We start from the raw sequence: 21,681 nt of genomic DNA, 5'->3' as shown, positions 1-21,681 counted from the left end.
TAAAATCCACAGCTCCTTTTGCGTCGCTTTTCGATCTATGTGGGTGAAATATTTGCATAAAATCTGGAGATAGAACAGGCTGTTTGAAGTACTACGGGCCCTTTAAACAGGTTTCACAAATTCCATGCCGACCAGGGTTGCATTTCTTTGCTCTGCGCTACGTGTAGATCATCCTTAATCAACCCTTTCGTTCTCTTCGTTCGTTTTTTTGTTTTTAAAAATTAATTTTCGCTCGAGGAGGACGGACGTGCGTGCTGCTGCTCCTCGTCGTTTTCGTTGGTTGCGGGAAACGCGGAACCGTGATCTGTTTGGCCGCACACTCATCCCCTCGAGGACAGCATCCCCCACGATTCCGTCCTGTTGTGGAGCCCCCGGAAGTGGAAAACGCGAACCCAGAATTTCCGCCGGTCCTGCGGTCGCGCAGTGTAAATTCCCAGGAAGTGCATTCTCGTTCTTACAAAATCCGTCGATGTGTTTCCGTGTTGTGTGGTGAATCAGGGCCTCTTTCACTTTCCGTGTTCACGACGTTGTTGGATGCTGCGCAGCGAGCATCCTTCGACAGGTGGCCCTCGATTCCTCACGCTGGTGTATCCTTGGGAAGTGCGAAGAATGGGAGCACTCTGAATTCGGTACCAAGAACGCGTTCTTCTTCAGTGACGTGGATGTGTGTTATCAGTTGACGACGAGAACGTAAAAAACCCGCCGGAGCAACAGCCCACGTTTATGAAATAGAGCACGCACAGCACGGTCAAGAACGGAGAAACACGGCGATTTGTTTTGATTGTCTATCTCCGCATCGTCTATTTTCGATCGCGCGTGGCCCTGAGATCACCGCCGAGCATGTCGATCGTTTTGGCGTATAGTAATTGAAGAAGAATATCGCGCCACAGTAGCACGTCCCGTCCGGTGTCCAGCCAGCCGATGATTGGTAAAAATAGGAAAAAGCGTTCCCACCGTAGTAGCAGTTGACCCAACAGCGGGCCAACTTCGAATTAGCGCACTTAAGAAAGGGGGCATCGCAGCGGACTGCCGCCCACCCTTCCCAACAAGATGTTCTTCCGCGGTGGGCTTAGCATCCGGCGGAATCTCTACTCGAAGGTGCTGTTCCTGTTGGTGCTAGGGCTGTTTGCGTTGTTTTACTTTAAGAACCTAAACGGTTCACCCAACTCGCTGGGTGGGCCGGCGGCCGAGGTGCTGCTGCAGCAACAGCAGCAGCAACAGAAAGCGCTAGCCTTGGTCCAGAATGATATAGATATAGGAGCAGCGGTGCTTGCCAAGGCTGGCGCCCTTGGCGTAGCGCTGAACAAGGGCAACGTGCTGTCCGGCGCCAGCAACGGCGATGCGCTCATGTACGAGCAGCTGATACGGGCCGATCTGGCCAAACAGCGGCCCGGGCTCGGTGACAATGGGGAGGGTGTCGAGCTGACGGGCGATGCGAAGGAGCTGGGCGAGAAGCAGCTAGCGACGATTGCCCTGAACGAGGAGCTAAGCGAACACCTGAGCTACAATCGGACACCACCGGACGGGCGACATCCGGCCTGCAAGCGGAAGCAGTACGACATCGCCAGCCTGCCCTCGACGAGCGTGATCATCATCTTCTACAACGAGCCCTACTCGGTGCTGCTGCGTACGGTACACAGCGTGCTGAACACGGCCGATGCGCGGCTGCTGAAGGAGATCGTGCTCGTCGACGATGGCAGCACCAACGTGGAGCTGAAGGGGAAGCTCGACTACTACGTCAAAACCCGGTTACCGGCCAAGGTGAAGGTGCTCCGCCAACGGCAACGGTAAGTGGTGGGGATCGGAATGGGGCGACGGGAAGACGGGAAAGCCAAAAGAGCTGTTTAAACAACCACGCACACTGGGGCCGCCACACGACGACACACGTTCGTTCGAATCACACGCTTTCAAATGACGGCCAACGCGCACGACGTGGCTCACTCTCGTTTGTTTGTCATCCACACCGCTGCCCTGGTCTGCGGTTGGTCACGGAACAGCAGCAGCCTGCGGGGGGAAGCTTATATTAAAATTCGGTTCTTTTATAACACGTTCCGCTTCGTTTAATTCCTCCACACTGAAGCTCTTACCTGGCCGTGGAAAGTGGGAAGAATGGTTTGACCATGAGAACTTGCTTCCTTCGCCAGAATTATGTTAAAAAAAAAATACACCTAAATGGTTGTTCGGTTATATCCTTTAACACTTCGAAGCTAGTCATTATTCCAACAAATTACTAGTTTCTAGTTCAATTTAAGAACAGTGCTTAATCATAGCTTGCTTAGTGCGAATTCTGCTGCTTCGATGGTAGAATCTCTGTAGTAACGGGTCTGTTGGCAGACTCGATTTAAGAAAATGAAGTTCTATGAATGGTTTTACATACGACACTAGCCCTCGAAAGACCGTATAAGCAAGAATGTCGTTGAACTGTGCTTGCTCGCGTCCATTTGACTTGACTCGGTGTCGTCTGGGGCAGCTGCGGTTCCCGTTGGACCGTTGCCAACTTTCAACCATTGATGGAGCTTTCCCTTTTTTGAAGACGTCTCCCTAGCGGCAGCAGAGCCGTCCGCGTCCGTGGCCCACGTAAAGCATCATTTATTCAATCTACGTCCATTTCCAAAACCCGCTTGGGGCGTTTGGCTTGGGGCGGTGGAGAAGTTAACGGGAGAGCAGTAGTGTTGGTTTACGGCCGCTACAGCGTCGTAGCCACACGTAGGTTCTAAATAGATGTGTTCAATAAACATCCGCGCAAGCTGGTGCTGTGGTGGTGTTTGCTGCTGTTGCTGGTACGAAGGTAGCGGTCCGGTGGTCTGCAACCTACCCGGCTCCATGCTTTCAAACATGCTTTCTTAACGCTTCGTGGTCCGCTGCTTGCGATGGGCCCCGGAGGGACCACTGGAAATCAAAGTGTCGGTGGCTAATGGTGGCTAATTTACGACCGAGCCAGCGGAGGACCCCCAGCCCGGAGCGGCCGGTTTGCTTCGGCTCCAATGCGACCCAATAGATGGGCTGATAATGATCGCTTCTTGAACGAATTGAACGCCAACATCACGATCTATTGCGTTGGCCTCCTCCCCTGCCCTATTGCGTCCCGTGGGGATTGTGCTCCGGCGATTCTGACTTTGCCTTCGCCGATTCGCAGCAACGGATTACCCGGCGGAAATAGGGGAATCTCATCGATAAGACAAACATTTATTATTTTAAGCACGAACGCACTACTCACTTGGAAGAACAACGTACCGTACCACTACGGTGGCTTCAGTGGCATTCGCCAATTGCTTTATAACGCGACAAGAATCAGCTTTTGGGAAATGGGTATGTTTCATAAGTCTGGTGTATCGTCGGGGTAGAATTTCATGTCCCGTCCATGCTGGTTGTTGGGTGTTCCGGAATACATTTAAGGATTGCTTTACGATGTGGATCTTGTTCGATTCCTACCAGTAATGGATAAACACCGTCCACTAAAAAGCGATTTAAAATGGGAATGTGCATGGCATGTAATTAAAGAAATCCCTGTCGTTATTAAGGTGCTATTGATTTAAATGGATTTAATGTGGTCTTGGCTTTGGAAAGATACACCGCAGTTGGTTGAAGTTGCCTGATCGTCATGGTGAATATCGTAGTAGCCTTTTGATGTCGATAGGCAGCTAAATCCACGCCAATCTATAGCGTTGCACAATACTCTCCATGGGTAATCCCTTGAAGATCATGTAAGTAGCAACCAAACTTATAATCGGTAATTCGAGGGAAAGAAATTGCAGTGTCCATCATGGCATTGGGGTCCTTTGTGTTGCATCGTAGTAATCCAACAGCTGCTATTTTCGTTTTACGTTGTCCCACCGTATGTGAATTTACGACGCACGTGTTTGACTATTGTTCCAACTGCCGCTAGCACGTTGTACCCATGGTAGCACACTGCATCTCAGATCACTGAGTCCGAGACACGATTCCACACAAATCAATTGCCGCTCCGCCAAGATTGCCTAGCGGCGATGGGTAGCTACTCACCAGGAGTGAAAGTGTTCCTTAGGCTGGTCTGTTAGTAGTTGGCGAAGGAAATGGTCAAACATTTTTCTCCAATTTTACACACAAAGCGGCACTCATGGTCCGGCCTTCTTAATGTCTCGCCGCTTCTTACTGGCGGCACTAATGGCTCCGGGGTGCGCGGACGGTTTCACGAGCTACACACAAATTTGTGTGTATCTTTCTCCGCGGCCAAACAACATTCCCGATCGTTGGCGATCCAGGGAAATCGTGCATCATGATCCAGATTCCCAGGTTCGTCTGGTGGTGGTCAGTCGCGCGTTGAAGTCTTTTGTTTGGGGACCCGCCACGATGAGTCATCCAAGGGAGGCAGGCATGGTTGGCCGAAGGAAGGAAGGAAAAGTGTCCGGATATGAAATGGTTTGTGAAATATTGTTTCACGCACGCTTACCACCCTTTGGTCGGATGGTTAATTTTCGCCTTAATTGGCCGTTGGCCACTATCGCACCCAGGCGTCCATTCTCCTCCAAAGAGATGCAGGTTTTTGTTTGTTTTTCGGCGGTGTGAACGCATACGAGTGGCGCGCAGGGAGGAGGCACCAATGGCGGTTGGAGTGAAATTTGGTCCGTGGTCCGGGAGAAAATCCGTTCCCAGCGTTCACTCTGGTGCAAGTCATGCCGCGTATGACTAGCAGCAGCGAACAGCAGCAACAAAAACATCGCAACACTACTAGCACCCGGGCATCAAAGATCATTTAACTTTTGCTCTTCTTCGTTGCGTTGTAAACGTGTGGTTGTAGAGGGGGGGGATCCCGGTACGCAGAAATTAGAGAAGCCAGCACTGAGTGGCTAGTAGGGTGGCGGCTTCTTCGACATTCTTCGTCTGCGCTTAAGCTGGAATCTTGCACTGTAATTTCACCTTTCGTTGGGCAGCGCGCGCGAGCGCGGACGGACACCCGCGAACACATCCAAGGTTTGTCGTAATGCGGCGTAACGCGTGGTTGGTTGGCTTGTGCAATCGGAAGGGCTACTGGGTCTGTTGGTTTGTTGGATTCCTACGATCTGCCTTCGATTTCAACGATTTTCAGTTTCCTTCGGATGGGCAAAGGCTAGAGCTGCATCACTAGGTAGGCTGAGCAAGAATGAGTAGCATTTCGATTAGCGTTAGCATTGTTGGAGAGCCTTTTTGAGCGTAAACTTTTTGGCACAACGATTTCACGAGCGATAATTTGCGCGAAATGTGCTTTCTATTGCTTTCTGTTTGTTAGTGCGTTGCCTTTGGCTACCAAGAACGAAGGGCTTCTGGGATAAGTATTCTCCACGCAAGCTTTCATTCAGTGCGGTTGCTAGGATTGTGTATCAAAGACTACGGGAGCCGTGACTACGGCGTTTGGTACGTCTTTTCTTTCTCAAGTGCACGTGTTTGAAGAGCCTCGCCGGGTCCGCCCAATCCGGAGTTACGCAACAAATCGCGTTTTGCGCCACCTGACAATAGTAGCAATTCAAGGCGACTTTATGCCATCATTACATTGCATAAGCTGGGCAAGCTGGGCTATATGAACAGGCCCGTTTTTAGGTGGTTGATTCCTAAAGGCCAAAGGGGCAACGCATTCACACTCTATCTGTGGATGCCGTTTGAAAAGAGGTCAGGTACGGGCGAATGAGGCTTTTAGGCGAATAAGATGAAATATGAAATTTGGATTTTAAAATGAAAAAGCCATTGTTTCTTTGCTCCTGATCGCATCACAATGATTGTTTGTGAATCATCCGGGTGAAAGGCACGATTGAATTCTGTCATCTTTCTTGTGTAGCCCATTATTCTAATGTATGTGTCCTGAATGAATTTAATGTTTTTGGCACGAACGACGCAACTGTGGCATCCAGCAGCATCCGCCACCATCATATTGTGAAATGTCACCCCATACACGGGGATTCGTCGTACAAGAATGGGCTGCCAAGTCCGAGCCCATACCATTTGCAGCAGACTTCTTCTTCTCGAGTATCGATCGTGGTTCCTCATAAGCATAAATATTTAAATTCGGTATCGTACCGACCAGGAAGAGGAGGAGGAGGAGGAGAGCTCGAGAGGACGCGGCAGAAACAGACTGACAATACAGTGGCAGCGCTACGTGGGGCAGCACTTCGAAACCGGTTGGAGGATGCCGGTTTTTGGGGTAAACAGCTAGCTAGCGGCTACGCTGGAATCTCGGAACGTCAAGATCATCAACCGAATTCAAGCTACGATCAATCGATACGAATGCGGCGGCATCTCCATGCTCTTGAGAGTGATCGATGTCGTGAGCACGACACGATGGAACCATCCTAGGACAATTCATGCCGCATTTTATGCGTAAACGACCATCCTGGCATCGCGGTTGATTGGGTACGGTTGATTGGGTAGTTTTAAAGTACCCAAAACTGGTGAGTTCGATGAAAAGAAATGTTGCCTTTCTCCATCTTTGGGAGTTTTTGGACGGCATCATCTCGGAGTGTTCTGTTGGCGGTTCCGGTGATCGCTGTACGCAGTGACAGGATTGTTAGCGGCACGAGCATGGAAAGTGATGCGTAACCTGGAAGATGTGGCCCAGAATCTGGTGAAAGTTTCGTGGTTTTGTCATGATCATCGAAGAGTAGCAGTAGGAACTAAGCAAGAAACCCAAGATGTGACGGGTGCGTTGTCACCTTTCTGTCCTAGATGTCTCAATTGGCTCAGTATCGGTGGTTTTACGAGCAGAGAGACTTGCGGTGATCATTAGCCTATTAAATTGTACCTTCTACTTATCGTTAGCTCGTAGCATCATTTCCATTCAATTCTCCAACCGGATGAATCAATATACGAAGGACACGGAACCGCAAAATCATCAATCATTCTCCCGCTTTCCATTCATTGTGGAATGCAGTGTCCGCGGAGTCTAGTGACTAATCGCGACACCCGCGAGTGTTGTTGTAACACGAATCGAAGCGCAATCAACCCAACCGCACCGTGCTGACCTGTTCTGTGCGGTGCCAATTGTCCGTTGCATTCAATGCATGCTGGCGTGTTGTAACAATCGGCGACGATGACGGTGGCGCTCCAGCTTCACGATACTTGTGATGCTTGTCTCCATTGTGCCCATTCGCGAGATGAATCTCCGGAGCGCTTCTCCAAATGGCAACCGGCATCAGGCAAAAGGAGGTCACTCACCATGGCGCAACCAGGACGAGCGCGGAGTGGTGCGTATGAGGGACACATAGAATTTGCATACACCGCGAGGAAGGTCTCTTAAAAGAGAAAGCGCCTGGTCATGGCGGTCAAAAACCAGAAGGACATCGCAAGTTGCAAGAGGTGCTACTCAACGGCTGGGCCCGGTCCATTAATTGTGCCCCCCGGACGGTAGACCCACCGCTTAGAAAGCGTTCAACAGTGCAATCGGTCGAGTAATTTTATGAGTTTATCATAAAAACGGCCGAGCAGGATTTAGTACTATATCCACCGCATACATCTAGGTGACAAATGCGATTTAGATGGATCTTGCCTATGCATCTGGTTCCGCAATGGTCTCCTTTTTATAGGCAGATATTAGCAGTAGTAGCAACAGTTGCACCAGCTGATGCATGTATATCTATATCAATATCTCGACAGTATACGGTGCCGTACACCAGTGGCGGATGTTGGGAAGATGAGCTTTTATGCTTGATGGTGCAGCAAAATGCCCACATAACAGTGGCGGTATGGAGTGGAAAATTTTAATTAAAGATATAATGGATTGGCCCACTGAGACGGGGAACGCTGGGGAGGGTTGATTCAATTACGATCGTTTGAGAGGTGCTTAGTGTGGTATGATTTTGCGACGGAGCTGCTTCGGGTAATGGAGCTTGTTTATTACAATGTAGAACGGGACGGCCGATGATATTGGTTTGGATTGTTTGAAATGTTGATTATTCAGGTTCGGAGGTTCGACAATGCCTGGAACAGTAGTGAATTAGTTGCTATCTTAATTGTAACAATGAACGTTTTTTGTGTTGTTCATTCGATAGTATTATGCTACTAACTCACACGATGACCTTTCCAGATCTGTAGTTGCCGAGAGAATTGATGTAATGTTTATTTCTCTTTGCTAGCTAATATCGAGTTTCTGCACGTAGGAGGTTTCATTTCACTAACTACCATAACCGGATGGTATCGCTAGCATTCGTTGGTCCGTATCTGTTCTCTCTGAGCGATGCTTACTATGGTCCCTTGAATCATGCGATCCAATATCAATCATGGTTACTCGGATCCATTTTATCCTGTGTTGTAACACGGCTTCATGGAGCTTGAAGAAAGTGCATAGTCCCAGTCGAGTCAGTCCCAGCGGTACCAATTACTTCAAAAGGATCCGATTCCTTTAGCATAGACGGCATAGCATTGGGCCTGGTTAGGATTACATTTGCTTAATGTCGAGCGTATTCTCATTTTCATTCCCCAAGCAATGAATGTCAGCTGATATCGAATGCAATCGTTGTGAATCGCTTCACATTTCCACCGCCCATGCCACAGGCACTAGATCGATTAAGAATTCATTTGAATTTCCTTTTTTCAAAAGTAAAAGCATAAATGTTCCTCTATTATCGTGTTGTGCTGGGATGCGAGAAACCAGGAGACATTAGGCTTCATTTGAATATAATCGGTTGTCGCTGTTGCTGGGTAGCATCTCTGCCTGTTCGATAAATTCTCGTCACCCAATTACCGATGAAGGCTCAGTGATTCACTTATAAAGCCATTCCTGCTGCTAATGTATCCGGTATCCGCAACGAAGCAGCGTGCAACATGAATTCTAATTAATTGTCGATTACAGCTGTGCCAATCACGTGAGAAACTCTCCGAAACGGCTAATCTGGTGACGCTCTTATCGGCAGTAAATTGTATCCGATACCGACACACGCCGCGGTGCTTAACAATCCGCACCGTGTTACGTGTCGACAATTCCATGCCATTTCCGGTGCCGAACTCGCGTGCCGTATTTCCATAATAATACCTCGGCAGGAAAATGGCGAAGCATTGAACCTGATCTAATCACTTCATTCTTCCCTGATACATCAACCACTTGACGAGCTAATTTATGTCACTGTTTCAGGTAGTGCATAACCTGAGAGAACAGCCGGCAAAATGCATTTCAACAATACGTGGCTTTCCAGCTTCGGAAAACGAGACTAAGATTTGGTCGTAACTCGCCAACCGTTGCAGCGGGGCGCCATGGTTGTGCCATTGCGACCGTCGTCACCTTTGTGATGTTGCGTAATGTACGGTGCTGGATGAAACGATGTGCTCTGCATCTCCCATTTATCACTGGCCGGTGCGGTCCACACTTGCGAATCTGCGGAAGGGTTTGAGATTACCGGAGTTTACTGAGCCCACTTTCCGCTGCTATGGTCACGAACAATGCTCGAGGGGGTGGGAGGAGGTTGGGGGTAGTGGTGGTTTCGGACATCGGAGTACAGTCTTGAGGGGCTCTCGGGGTGGGCAACTCAACCGAGAGTGTTTTAAAGGGTAGTTTGTAAAACGAAAACTCTTTTCAAACTAATCGTAGAATAATTTTACGGATCTCTCTTCGCATGTCGATCGGCAGATGGCAAGCAGCATAAAAACGAAGTGTTTCTAATAAGGTAGTATTTTTGTTCCACTTCTAGCGTTGGATTGATTCGAGCCCGATTAGCAGGAGCAAGGCTTGCGAAAGCCGATGTGCTGGTGTTTCTCGATGCGCACTGCGAATGTATGCCACAGTGGCTGGAGCCGCTACTCGACCGGATCAAGGAATCGCACACGAGTGTGCTGGTACCGATCATTGACGTGATAGAGGCGAAGAACTTCTACTACAGCACGAATGATTATAACGACTTCCAGGTACAGTCGCAGTGTGGTGTTCGGAACCTTAAACAGTATCTAACCAGGAATTGTGCTTTACCGTTTGGCAGATTGGCGGCTTCACCTGGGATGGCCACTTTGATTGGCATGATGTGACGAAACGGGAACGAGAGCGTCAGAAACGTGAATGTTCGGAGAAAGATGTCGAAATCTGTCCAACGTACAGTCCGACGATGGCAGGAGGATTGTTTGCGATAGCGCGCGATTACTTCTGGGACATTGGAAGCTACGATGAACAGATGGACGGTTGGGGCGGTGAGAATCTAGAGATGTCGTTCCGTGTCTGGCAGTGCGGTGGTACACTGGAGACAATTCCGTGCTCCCGCATTGGTCATATTTTCCGGGATTTCCATCCTTACTCGTAAGTACTCCACTGCGAATGGCATGGTATCGTGTATGACTTTGCTGTTTGTTTGCATAGATTCCCCAACGATCGGGATACACACGGAATCAATACCGTGCGGATGGCCGTCGTATGGATGGATGATTACGTGGAACTTCTCTATCTGAACCGCCCGGATCTTAAGGTAAGTGCAGTGGAAGGCACTAGCTGGTTGGGTAAAAAAATATCTTTCACTAATGTGTTTCCGTTCATTCTGCAGGATCATCCCGAGCTCGGAGATGTTACCCATCGGAAGGTACTACGGGAGAAGCTCCACTGCAAGAGCTTCAACTGGTACATGACGAACGTGTACCCGGAGAAGTTTATACCGACACGGAACGTCCTCGCGTTTGGCCGGTTAGCTTCGCAGGCCGATAATCTTTGCCTCGATACGTTGCAGCAGAATGCGGAGAAACCATGGAATCTCGGCATCTATACCTGCTTCAAGCCGGAAGTGTCAGCGTCGCAGTTGTTCTCACTTACCAAACGTGCCGTGCTGCGGAATGAGCGGAGCTGCGCCACGGTACAGGCGAGCAAATCGGAATCTAAGTTCGTGGTGATGATTCCGTGCATCAACGACGATGATATCGACGATACGTGGGAGTTCACCGAGCATCGGCAGCTACGCCACAAACAGTCCGGTCTCTGTCTCGACAGCAGTGATCTCTCGACCAAAAGCTACGTACACGTGGCAACCTGCCATCCGGGAATCAAGACACAGAAGTGGGAATTTCAGCATCAGTAGCGCTTTGGCAGTGGCAGTGGTTGAACAGTTGCACAGGCCAGAGCAAATGATAAACCCGACGCATCACAGATTGAGCTCTATACACTATAGCTAGTGCGATTATAGGATTATCTTCGACTGGAAGCAAAACATCATTACCTCGTTAAACGTTGATCGTAACTCAAACCGAAAGGCATAAAGGGTTTGATGAGAGCCTCGTGGAATTGGGAACAGCTGGTATTGATATTAAGAGAACGCAAGTTGTTTTATAGGAATCGGAACCAACTCTTCCGTTAAGGACTGGTACTTTATATTACGAACGAATTTGGGGGATGGAAAAGAATTTATGTTGAGTGCCGAAGCGACGTCCGTGTGCCAACAGTAAAAAGAGGATTTCTTCCGTTTGACTGTCCTCCCAAAAACAACCTTCCACAGCAACTAAGCAACAGCTCAAGGTGAAGAGAGAAGGAACATTCAGATATCGAAAGTATTCTAACTATGCTCAAAGGTTTTGTATTGATACTGAAGAACGAAAAGGATGCCCTTTTATAAGCTCACTAACCAAGGACTTAACCCGGCATTGAAGTGCTAACATTCCCTTCCATTGGCGTTTTGCGCCCTCAATAGGACTGTCCTTCCTGTGCCACCTCAGCTCAACACGTGTTGAAACATCACATCGACGATCGCTGTACTGTGATAACGTGATATTCAGTGCTAAATCTCGGCGGAGAGAAAAAGAATGGGCAAAGTGGGAAGATGACTTGTGGCAAACATTTACTGGTACTTATGCACATGAGAACATGACTGCACGACGAGCGAGCCTCCAACTAAAAGCCAATAGCAGATCAGCGATCGAATAACGACGAAAGGAAATAGAACTGAAAAGTGCCACGGAACTTATGTTTATAGTAGTTCAACCCGGTAGTATGTTAACCCCGTGGAGGAAGGAAGAGAGAACTTATTTCTGTAATGCGACGCTTTAGCGCCATATCAGTGGCCAACATCAACGCCAAATCGTGGTATTGCGCCGGTTTTCCATTGGTCTTTTTTGATTCCAACCGAACCAACTGCAGCAGAGGCAGAGCATAGTTTATAACTAGGATTTGATGATGAGTTTGCTATATCGGCGCACAAGGTCGAGTTTCGCATTCCGAGCTGATGTTGTGGCTTGATAGGATTTGAAACATATGTTTCTTGTATACTAGAAGCTAAAAGAAGTTAGTGTAGCGGGGTTTTGAGGAGTAAAGTCAAACTATAGCGTAAGAGTAATGTGAAATGTGTACAATAAAATGCGGCGTAAAACCACGTGGTCACTGGAATGGTAGAAAATCGTAGGCTAGAGAGAGCGCGAGTGAAACGAATTGTTACAATAAACTATTTGTTTAACCTATTGTGTAAATCGTGCTTGGTTTTCTTGCTGGTGTGAAATGAAACTTTTGTGAAACTTTTGAGAACCTTTTGTGAAATTTTTGTGAAATTGTTGTTTTGAAATTCGAGCAAAAACTGCTCGACTCCCTAACCTGTGCAGTATAAGCACTTCAGTTGAAGCTACAACCCTGTGCCGTTGTTTTGGAAATCGCTGCCGAAAGTGTGAATTTTTCGACACAACAAATTTCGTGAACCTCCGTGAACGATCGAAAAACAGACAGAAAAACACGCAGGGAAATTCACCGGAGTGAGGCGGAAAATGGTCCAGCAAGAGTTTCAAGCGGTGGTGTTAGCGGCCGGAAAAGGCACCAGATTGCCAGAGATACTGGAAGGCCGGCCGAAATGTTTACTTCCCGTCGGACCGTATCCGATGATCTGGTATCCGCTGAATTTGCTGCAGCGCCACGGATTCACCGGTAAGTATCCGCTCTGTGCCGTCTATATTTCGACCGTAATACATCTCGTTCTTCTTTCCCAGAGGTCCTGGTGGTGGTTCAGGAAACGGAAAAGTCCGAGATACAGCAGCGGCTCGATCGACTGCAGTTGAAGCTGAAACTCGACTACCACACGGTCCGCGCGGACTCGGAGTGTGGTACGGCGGATTCTTTGAGGCAGGCTTCGGATAAGTAAGCATTGAATGGCTACTCACCGACTCTACTACCGACGGATGCACTGACGATCGTTTACTTCATTACCGAGCAGGATAAAAACGGATCTGGTGGTGCTATCGTGTGACTCACTGATCGAGGTGAAGCTCTATCCACTGCTGTCCAAGTTCCGCGAACTCGATGCCTCGCTGCAGATGTTCGTGCTCGAGGCTGGAAAGGATCAGGATGTGGTTATACCGGGACCGAAATCAAAGTACAAAGCAGAAAAGGATCTTATCGGGTACGATCGAACGACGAGTAAGCTGCTGTTCATGGCATCGGCAAGTGATTTTGAGGAAACGGTCAAACTGTCCGGTCACCTGCTGCGCACCAATCCGGAGCTTACCATCTCGTCCAGCCTACTCGATGCACACGTTTACGTGATGAAGAAGTGGGTTGTGGATTATCTCGCCGTCAGCGATACGATTTCCGCGGTCAAGGGCGAACTGTTACCGCACATCATCAAGAAACAGATGCTGCAACCGCAATCCATTCCGGAGGGTGATCCGGACGTTAATGTGAATCTGAAGGTTGATAATGTATTTCAGGTAAACCATGTGTGGGATGGTGTATTCCTTTAGCCTAGGCAATCATTTTGAGTGTACTAATTCCCCTTTTTTCCAGTTCGCTTCTACGACGGAAATGGATGAAAAGATCGATAGGGCATCCATCTTCAATAAGGAGAAAAAGTCCATCACACATCCGATTCGGTGCTACGTACACTTTGCCGATCCGAGTGCTTTCGGGCTTCGCATTAACAACGTTCGATCGTTTCTGGCTTGCAATCTGAAGGCGAGTCGATGTAGCTGTGCGATGTGAAACGCTCGTTCTCATATGCTAAGTTGTCCTTTTTGTGTTTTAGATATTCGAACACTTCGCTGCACTGACCGGACTAACGGACCGGGAATTGGTTTCACCGAATGCTACGATCACATCAACGCAGATTACAAAGTGTGCCGTCGGCGACATGACAACGATAAGCGAGAAAACTTCGCTCAGTGCCAATGTGATAGCAAACGGATGTACGGTGCAATCGAAAACGCGCATTAACGGAAGTGTCCTGATGGACGGTGTGACGGTCGAGGAAAAGTAAGTATTACTAGGATTTTCCCCTCTCAACACTATCTCCGAGTTTTTATGCAAACCAATCGGGTATCTCTCTTCGTTAGTGTTGTCATTGATAATTGTATCGTCGGAGAGAAGGCAACCATCAAAAGTGGATGCATATTGAAGAACTGTCTCATTGGACCCCAGTTCGTAGTGGCCGCTAACTCGAAAAAGGAAAACGTGTATCTGTCCAATGCGGACGGTTTCATGACGATCGATTAAAGCGTTGGCGATCCTCGCACATGCTCTCGCCTGCGGTAAGTCACCGACAACAAAGCTGCTTCTAGACTATTGTTTCTTGATAAATGAAAGAAAAGAGGACGAGCTATGGTTTTCCGATTAGCTTTCTAGTGTCGGACACTAGACATCGTATAACATAAAAATGTATTTACACACGACCGCTATAATACACGACAAAAAGAAAACCGGGAACAGAGAACGATACTTCGAGTCGGTAGTTTGCTGTGATTCCGAAACACCTACACTTGGTTTGACACAGTTCTTCCATTCCTTTTCGCTTTGCAGCACTTTGCCAAACATGCTGAACTTGGTGCAGCCCGTTATTTCAACCTAAGGGGAAACAAAAGAACATTGAGAGTAAGATAAAACAATCCGGCCGTTGTCGTTACGTATAGACTTGCAATGGACATTTACCTCAACCTGCTTGCCGAGAAGATTATTGTGCATGGGTAGAAGCACCTGCTCATAGAATTTGTTATGCCCGACGTAGTGCTTCCGATCATGGGAGATTTCGGTCACGAGCACTGTTTGTATTGTGCCCGGGGTGTATTTCTTATACGGTTCGTACGAGTGGAACAGATCGGTCAACCGTTTCGTGCGTGTTTTTACCTCGTTGGCCGGTACACGTTCCATTTTGGCGGCTGGTGTTCCCGGTCTCGGAAAGAACTGGTTGATGAATAGGCTTGGGAATTCATACTTTTTGCACAGGGCTACCGTTCCCTGGAAATCGATCTCGGTTTCGCCCGGAAATCCACAAATAATGTCTGTCGCAATCGTTATACCCGGTACCTTCTCGCGCAGAAAATCGACGACACGTTCGAACTCCTGCACGCAGTACTCACGCTTCATCTCACCCAGAATGGTATCCGATCCGCTTTGTACCGGTATGTGGAGGAAGCTGTACACGCGTGGATGCGCTAGTACCTTTGCCATCTCTTCGAGATGTTCCAGGATGTAGGGCGGATTGGTCATACCGAGACGCATCATGCATCCTTCGGGAATCACTTCCACTAGTTTCCACAGCAGCTCTGGCAGCGAGGAATCGATGTCCCGGCCGTAGGTTCCTTTGGATTAGACCGAAGAAGGTTAATTTGAGAGAACATTTCTAGAGACGTAAGTTGAAGACACTTACCGGTGTCTTCCGATGTGAGCCATATCTCACACACACCGTCTTCAAACACCTGCTCCGCACGCTCAACGATCTCCTGCACCGGATAGCTCACCAGATCGGCTCGGGCAAACTTTGTCTTGCAGTAGGTGCACGAGTTGAGACAACCGGAATTGATTGGGATCACCTCGATCAGCGGGTTTTTGCGAACTTTCGGAAGCGCCAGCTTCGGTCCTGCAACCTTCCGGCCGTTCACCTTCTTCGCCTGCAGCAACCGCACCGAGTGTCCTTTCAGCGTTTCCTCGACCACCTCGGCGACACGATCGATCTGCTGAACGCCGACCACGCTCAGTCCGTGCAGGTAATCGGACCGTGGGGCCGCTTGCGGTACACAGCCAGCCACCACCACATGCTTTCCCGCTCTGTGAGCCGCCTCGATCTCGTTGCGGAACGTGTCTTCGGAGGGGTTTTTCACCGTGCAGCTGTTGAGTACCCACAGATCGGCGGCCTTTTTATCGCTCGTTAGATTGTAACCGTACTGCGCCAGCTGACCGGCCATGTACTCGGTGTCGGAGGTGTTGTGCGCGCAACCCCACGTTTTCATGTAGATTTGTTGGGTCTCCGGGATCACACTCTCCAGCACCGGCTTTTCCGCGACCGGCTGTGGGTCTTTCGTGGCGCGCGTGCTGCGCACCTTCGTCCGCTTGGCCCGCACAGTCACATCCTGTTTGTTGCTGTAGCGCTCCCTCGGGGAAGGATCATCCGGTGAAATTAGATCTTCGATATCGAGAAAATCGTCACAAGATTCCATGATCGCGAAAATACACAAAAGAAAAACAAAATCGCATGGCTTCTTGACAACCGGAATACAAGGTGACCCAAGAGCCTCGTCGGGCTCTTAAATTCTGAAACATTCAAGGTGTGGCGGAGAAAGCATTATTTTTTAAATAAGTTTTAAAACCCCAATTTTCTACCTATATTTTCATCCCGAAAGGAAACTGGAAAGAATAATTTTATTTGTTCTTTTTGGGTGAAAGAGAGGAAATGATTCGCACGGCGTCTCGCTCGCACGGCTAGTTGTTTTCAATTCCGAGGTTGTCATTAAAACGGTTCTCACACCTGTTTTTCCACAAAGTAAGTGTGTAAAATGTAATTCGCGTAAATTCTCGACCAAAAGTGAACCTCCAAGGCAGCTATGACGGCGGAAAGATGTCGCAAAAAGCATCCGAAACTCCCAACAACAGCAGCAGAGTGCAGAAGATAACGGAGAAATTTGAAACGCTGATAACAACGCAGCAGCCGCTGCCGAAGAAGATTTATCCACACACGCAACAGCAGCGCCAGAGGAACGCTCAATCCGTCCAGCTTCCATCGCCGTTACGCGGTGAAACAGGTTTCCAAGGCAATCATGAACAGCGTCCTACCGCGGTGGATCTGCGTGAACATCAGGAATCTAGACGGGGAATCAAGCGCTCACAAGCATTTCGTCATAGTTCGACCCAGGCGGCCACGACTAACGGAGACACGGTCGCGAGCAACCCCACCCCACAGTTGCTGCACTCGGAAAGTATTCGCGAAGCGCTCAATAAACCCCTTCCGGAAGGGCCACCGCCGGAGAAGCCACCGCGACGGCCTGCTCGTCCCGGAGAGCGTTCCGAGGTTCATACAAACCAACTCGAAGACGATGTGAACCTGCTGATTGAAGCCGCCTTCCAGGAACCGGAAAAGGGGCACACACATGAGTCACAATCTGGGGAGCAGATTTTACTGAAACGGCCGGTTAGCGAGGAGCACAGGAAGCGGTTGCGTCGGTTGTCTCGATGCGCGGAACTGAATGATTACACACGCCAATACGGAACCATACGGGTGTATGATACGGTTGACGGTGATAGACGACATGCTTCGCCAGGGTCTTCCATGTCGGTCGAGTGTGATGACGATGAGTTCAAAAAGAGTGATACCAAAGGCCTTATCAAACATTACAATAAGCTAAGTGAGAAGAACGGAAGGAAAGTCGTTGCAGTGCCGGCGCCAACGCTCTACGAGTACTGTATCGTAGTGGGCTACGATTTGCTGAAGAATCGTCCTTACGTGAAGAGCAAATATCCGCCACAGAGGCAACCGCACAAGCAAATCGAAGAGTTCGTTTACCCCGACAACGGAGCACTGGTCCGCCAGTGCGACCAGGAGTACTGTATCATTCTAACCGACTATCCGCAACGATATTATGGTTTCTGCCGGCGAGTGCTTCCGGAATCGTCGGAATTTTGCATTCCGCTCACCTACTGCATAGTAACGAAGCACCATGAACCAAAAGTGTTCTATCAGCTGCTGCAGTGCATAGAAGGCCAGCATGGAAACGGCCGGATGGCCGAGAAGCTGATGAAGCAGTTTCACGAGCAAGGGCTACCATCGGCCGGTGAAAGTCTGCAAATAACGCTGCCTAGCAACCACGAGGAATCATACGCGCAGACAGTCGATTCAATTACTATAAGCCGTCCCAAAGATTTACGCTTAGAGAAAACGGAACTGTTCGATATTTTCCGGTGCCTCGGACCAGATGGGCTGATACAGGTGTTTGAGTGTTTGCTGCTGGAAAAGATGGTGATTCTATTCAGCGAGCACCTGTCGCAATTGAGCTCGTGTATCCTGGCCCTCCTGTCAATACTCTACCCATTCCAATGGCAACACATTCTCATCACAATCGTGCCGGACGATTTGCAACAAGTGCTGGAAGCACCGGTACCCATGCTTGCTGGTACGTTACAGCCGGTACCCGAGGAACTGTGGCAAGGGTCGGCTGATGCTTGCTATGTGAATCTAGACCGCCGAACCGTCCGAATGGCTAGGAAAGAGCGATGCTCAATGCTGCCAAGCGAACTGAAAAACCCGCTACGGGTTTCGCTAGAACTCGTGAAGATATTTGAAGATGCTAAGGATCTATCCAGTGTATTAATTGGGGGTGCATTTGTGCGATTTTTTATTGAACTCTTCTCCACTCTCGACACCCAATCGTATGAGGTAAGATGTCCACTTCAACTCATCAGTAACGGTCAATATTATCTTCGATTTAATTTCTCTTTACGCAGAAAACACAATTTCTGGAACAATTCAAAAATCCGGAAACGCGGCTGTTTCTCAATTGTTTTCTCGAAACGGTTATGTTTGCGGATTTTCGGGAACGTTGGCACGCCTCGAAACTATCCGCAACGACTCCAACCAACGACGGATTCGATTACACGTTATTCAACTCGAAAATCGCGGAAAAATCGCAAAACCGCTACTGGCACACAGCCAACTTCGATGAGGTGGTCGCCAACTCGAAGCTGATCGAAAGAAAAGGAAAAACTTTTATGGAGAAGGTGCGCAAATTGATGAAGAAATCCTGACGCGCTGGCTCACCTTCGCGGTGTTTCCAAGCGAAACCGTGTTTAATTTTAAAGAGCAATAACGCCATCACTACGCAAAACCCATGTGGTCGAAGTAATCCAAATTCTTAGCAAGCCATGACCAGTAATTAGCAAAAAAAAAACATAAAAATAAAGAAAACATGAAGAGTCGAGAATGTAATGAAAAATCGAAATTGGATTCGTACTGGATGTAAGTGCGTTTTACTAGCTTTTATACAATCAAATTAGTGATAAAATAAATCTTTTTTCGAGATCAAACTATTTGTTTTTATATCAAACTATTTCTTTTTTAAGCCAACTATAGAATACTCATGAGATGGTCCTCCAAATCTAGAACTCTATATCACACGTTCAAACTATTGGTTTAACAGACAATTTGGCGCGGTTCAACTAGATCTTTGAAAAGGGATTTTGCGAATCTAACTTTAGACTTGGAGTTCTTAAGAAGGGCAACTTAGTAGCAAGTTATTGATTTGAATGTTCATTATATCGAATTTATCCTATTTTTTAAAAATATCTTTTCGATTGCAAAAAATGGGACCGCTTTAAGCGCAATTGTTCAAATAGCTGGAAAAGTGACCACCATACCCTAGCTTCCACTATTGCCATTTTTGAGGGAAAGGGAAAACCGTTTAATATTCAAATATTTTATCGTTTATATTGTAGAAGATTTCATGAAGATATCAGCTAATGAATTAGTGTTCAATAGTTATATTGGCTTCCACACAAAGAATGGTGGTGCCATTTGTGATTCGCGTATTCGTCAATGTTACATTTATAATTCTCCTAAAAAGGCCTATGCAGATCACTATACCGTTATTGGTGGTACAATTGGACTTTATCGATAATATAGTGGTAGCTGATAAGCTAGATCAAGGGTTTCAAACATGCGACACGTGAAGCTATTTTGGCTGTGCTATTACTGTGGCTCGCAAGTCAATATGAGTTTGTGACCCCTGAGCTAGATCTTATGTGTTTAGGGAGGTCTAAAAAGTTTTTATCACCTTTTGGATAAAGGAGAAGATTAGCTGTAGTTTCGTTGTAAATGATAGACAATTATAATATGCTCAATTCTACATTATCAAAGCTTTGTAATGTAATGCAAAGCTTACTAATGTATATAAGGTACGGCATTGAGGAGTGCACAAAAAACACAAGAGCACAATATTTGTCGTTAGTATATTTCGATTAATTGTATCACGGCTGAGTAGCCGGATGAGCGGGCGCTTACGCGCTCTTATCTGAGCAGGGTTCTACTTGGCGGCGTCGTGTGTGCAGCAACTAATTTATTATTTAATTTATCTATTTACATAAAGCTATCCCATTGCAATCTTTGCTAGTAAATATTATCAGATACGTTGAACTTTGACATTGAAAATGTCACCAGATCTGCATTTACTGATCGGGCAACATATAAATCGCGGCCTATACATCAAATAGAAATCAATAAGCCTTAAAACCTTAAGAAACATTCTGACATATAAATGTTCCTTAGAGTTCTTTTTTGTTTATTGAATCATGCGAATCGTGTTTATTGAATCATAAATTTACTAAATGATGATATTTATGCGAATGCTCTTGGTAGTGATATACTTTCTTTGGCGAAGATACTAGGGAACTAATGTGCAACATAGTAGTAATGCGGAGCCCTAAAATACTAGCAGAGTGCAGAAAACAACGGAAATCGAACTGATGATAACAACGCAACAGTCGTCGAAGAAACAGTAGCATCTTCAGGGTGATAGAGGAACTGTCCAGATTCCGTCGTCATCATGCGGCGAACAGGTTTTTAAGGAAATCGCGAACAGCGTGTTGGGATGTTGGATATACGCGAGCAGCATCAGTCTAGTATCAGCGAACCAAGTGCTCACAAGCGTTTTACCATAGCTCGGTGTAAATGGCTTCGAATAATGGAGACTCAGTCCCGAGTAACGCCTCCCCAGAATTGATGTTCTCGGAAAATATTAATGAGGCCTTGGCATTGGTAGATAGGCTGCTGCGGCAACATCCACCACGTCCTGGAGAACGTTCTGAAGTACCTACGGACGTGTATGAAGACGTGGACCTGGTGATCGAGGCCGCTTTCAAGGAAAAGGAAACAGGACACACGCACGAGTCTGGGGAGCAGATTACGTTGCGACGTAAGGCTAGTGAGCAGCACAGGGAGCGTTTGCATCGATTGTCTATCAGCGCGAAACTGAACGACTACACTCGCCACTATGGGAACATACATGTGTACGAAGATTATGACTTTGGCAGACAACATGCTAAATTCGCAATTTCGGTCAAGTGCGACGATGACAAAAAAAGTGATGTCAAAGGCATTATCAATCATAACGATAAGCTAAGTGAGAAGAACGAAAGAAAAGTCGCTGCAGTGCCGACGCCAACGCTCTACGAGTACTGCATCTTAGTGGGCTACGATTTGCTGAAGAATCGTCCTTACGTTAAGAGCAAATATCCGCCACAGAGGCAACCGCACAAGCAAATCGAGGAGTTCGTTTACCCTGGCAACGGAGCACTGGTCCGCCAGCGCGACCAGGAGTACTGTATTATTCTAACCGACTATACGCAACGATATTATGGTTTCTGCCGGCGAGTGCTGCCATCATTATGCGAATTTTGTCTTCCGCTCACCTACTGCATAGTAACGAAGCACAACGTACCGAGGGTGTTTTATCAGCTGCTGCAGTGCATAGAAGGCCAGCATGGAAATGGCCGCATGGCCGAGCGGCTGATAAAACAATTTCACAGGCGAAGGCTTCCATCGGCCG

At 47.8% G+C, this 21,681-nt stretch overlaps 5 protein-coding genes across 6 annotated transcripts in view; 3 read left to right on the top strand and 2 right to left on the bottom strand.

The window, feature by feature from the left end:
- LOC125957658 (uncharacterized) overlaps positions 1-21,681 on the bottom strand; it is a 367,185-nt gene that overhangs the window by 338,083 nt on the left and 7,421 nt on the right. The window lies entirely within an intron of this gene.
- Positions 235-12,360, top strand: LOC125957649 (polypeptide N-acetylgalactosaminyltransferase 1). 2 transcript variants are annotated; one of them, XM_049690496.1, is made up of 5 exons: positions 235-1,787; positions 9,627-9,840; positions 9,912-10,222; positions 10,283-10,388; positions 10,464-12,360. In XM_049690496.1, the coding sequence occupies exons 1-5, from the start codon at positions 1,051-1,053 to the stop codon at positions 10,986-10,988; spliced, it is 1,893 nt and encodes a 630-aa protein (XP_049546453.1). In that variant the 5' UTR covers positions 235-1,050; the 3' UTR covers positions 10,989-12,360. The 2 variants fall into 2 exon arrangements, with proteins under 2 accessions (XP_049546453.1, XP_049546454.1); XM_049690497.1 differs by lacking the exon at positions 235-1,787 and adding an exon at positions 6,165-6,542.
- On the top strand, positions 12,525-14,573 carry LOC125957659 (translation initiation factor eIF-2B subunit gamma). The gene is made up of 6 exons (XM_049690513.1): positions 12,525-12,811; positions 12,874-13,021; positions 13,098-13,590; positions 13,667-13,834; positions 13,905-14,131; positions 14,212-14,573. The coding sequence occupies exons 1-6, from the start codon at positions 12,655-12,657 to the stop codon at positions 14,369-14,371; spliced, it is 1,353 nt and encodes a 450-aa protein (XP_049546470.1). The 5' UTR covers positions 12,525-12,654; the 3' UTR covers positions 14,372-14,573.
- Positions 14,481-17,246, bottom strand: LOC125957652 (threonylcarbamoyladenosine tRNA methylthiotransferase). Its single transcript, XM_049690501.1, has 4 exons — positions 17,169-17,246; positions 15,522-16,402; positions 14,804-15,453; positions 14,481-14,719 (listed from the first exon to the last, which is right to left on the bottom strand). Exons 2-4 carry the CDS (start codon positions 16,306-16,308, stop codon positions 14,510-14,512), a joined length of 1,647 nt encoding a protein of 548 aa, XP_049546458.1. The 5' UTR covers positions 16,309-16,402; positions 17,169-17,246; the 3' UTR covers positions 14,481-14,509.
- LOC125957643 (DENN domain-containing protein 2D-like) lies at positions 16,648-19,153 on the top strand. Its single transcript, XM_049690491.1, has 2 exons — positions 16,648-18,518; positions 18,587-19,153. The coding sequence occupies exons 1-2, from the start codon at positions 16,707-16,709 to the stop codon at positions 18,884-18,886; spliced, it is 2,112 nt and encodes a 703-aa protein (XP_049546448.1). The 5' UTR covers positions 16,648-16,706; the 3' UTR covers positions 18,887-19,153.

This window comes from Anopheles darlingi, chromosome 3, assembly GCF_943734745.1.
Source record: "Anopheles darlingi chromosome 3, idAnoDarlMG_H_01, whole genome shotgun sequence".
In the NCBI taxonomy this organism is placed as follows: domain Eukaryota; kingdom Metazoa; phylum Arthropoda; class Insecta; order Diptera; family Culicidae; genus Anopheles; species Anopheles darlingi.
This window is presented reverse-complemented; position numbering and strand designations above follow the sequence as displayed.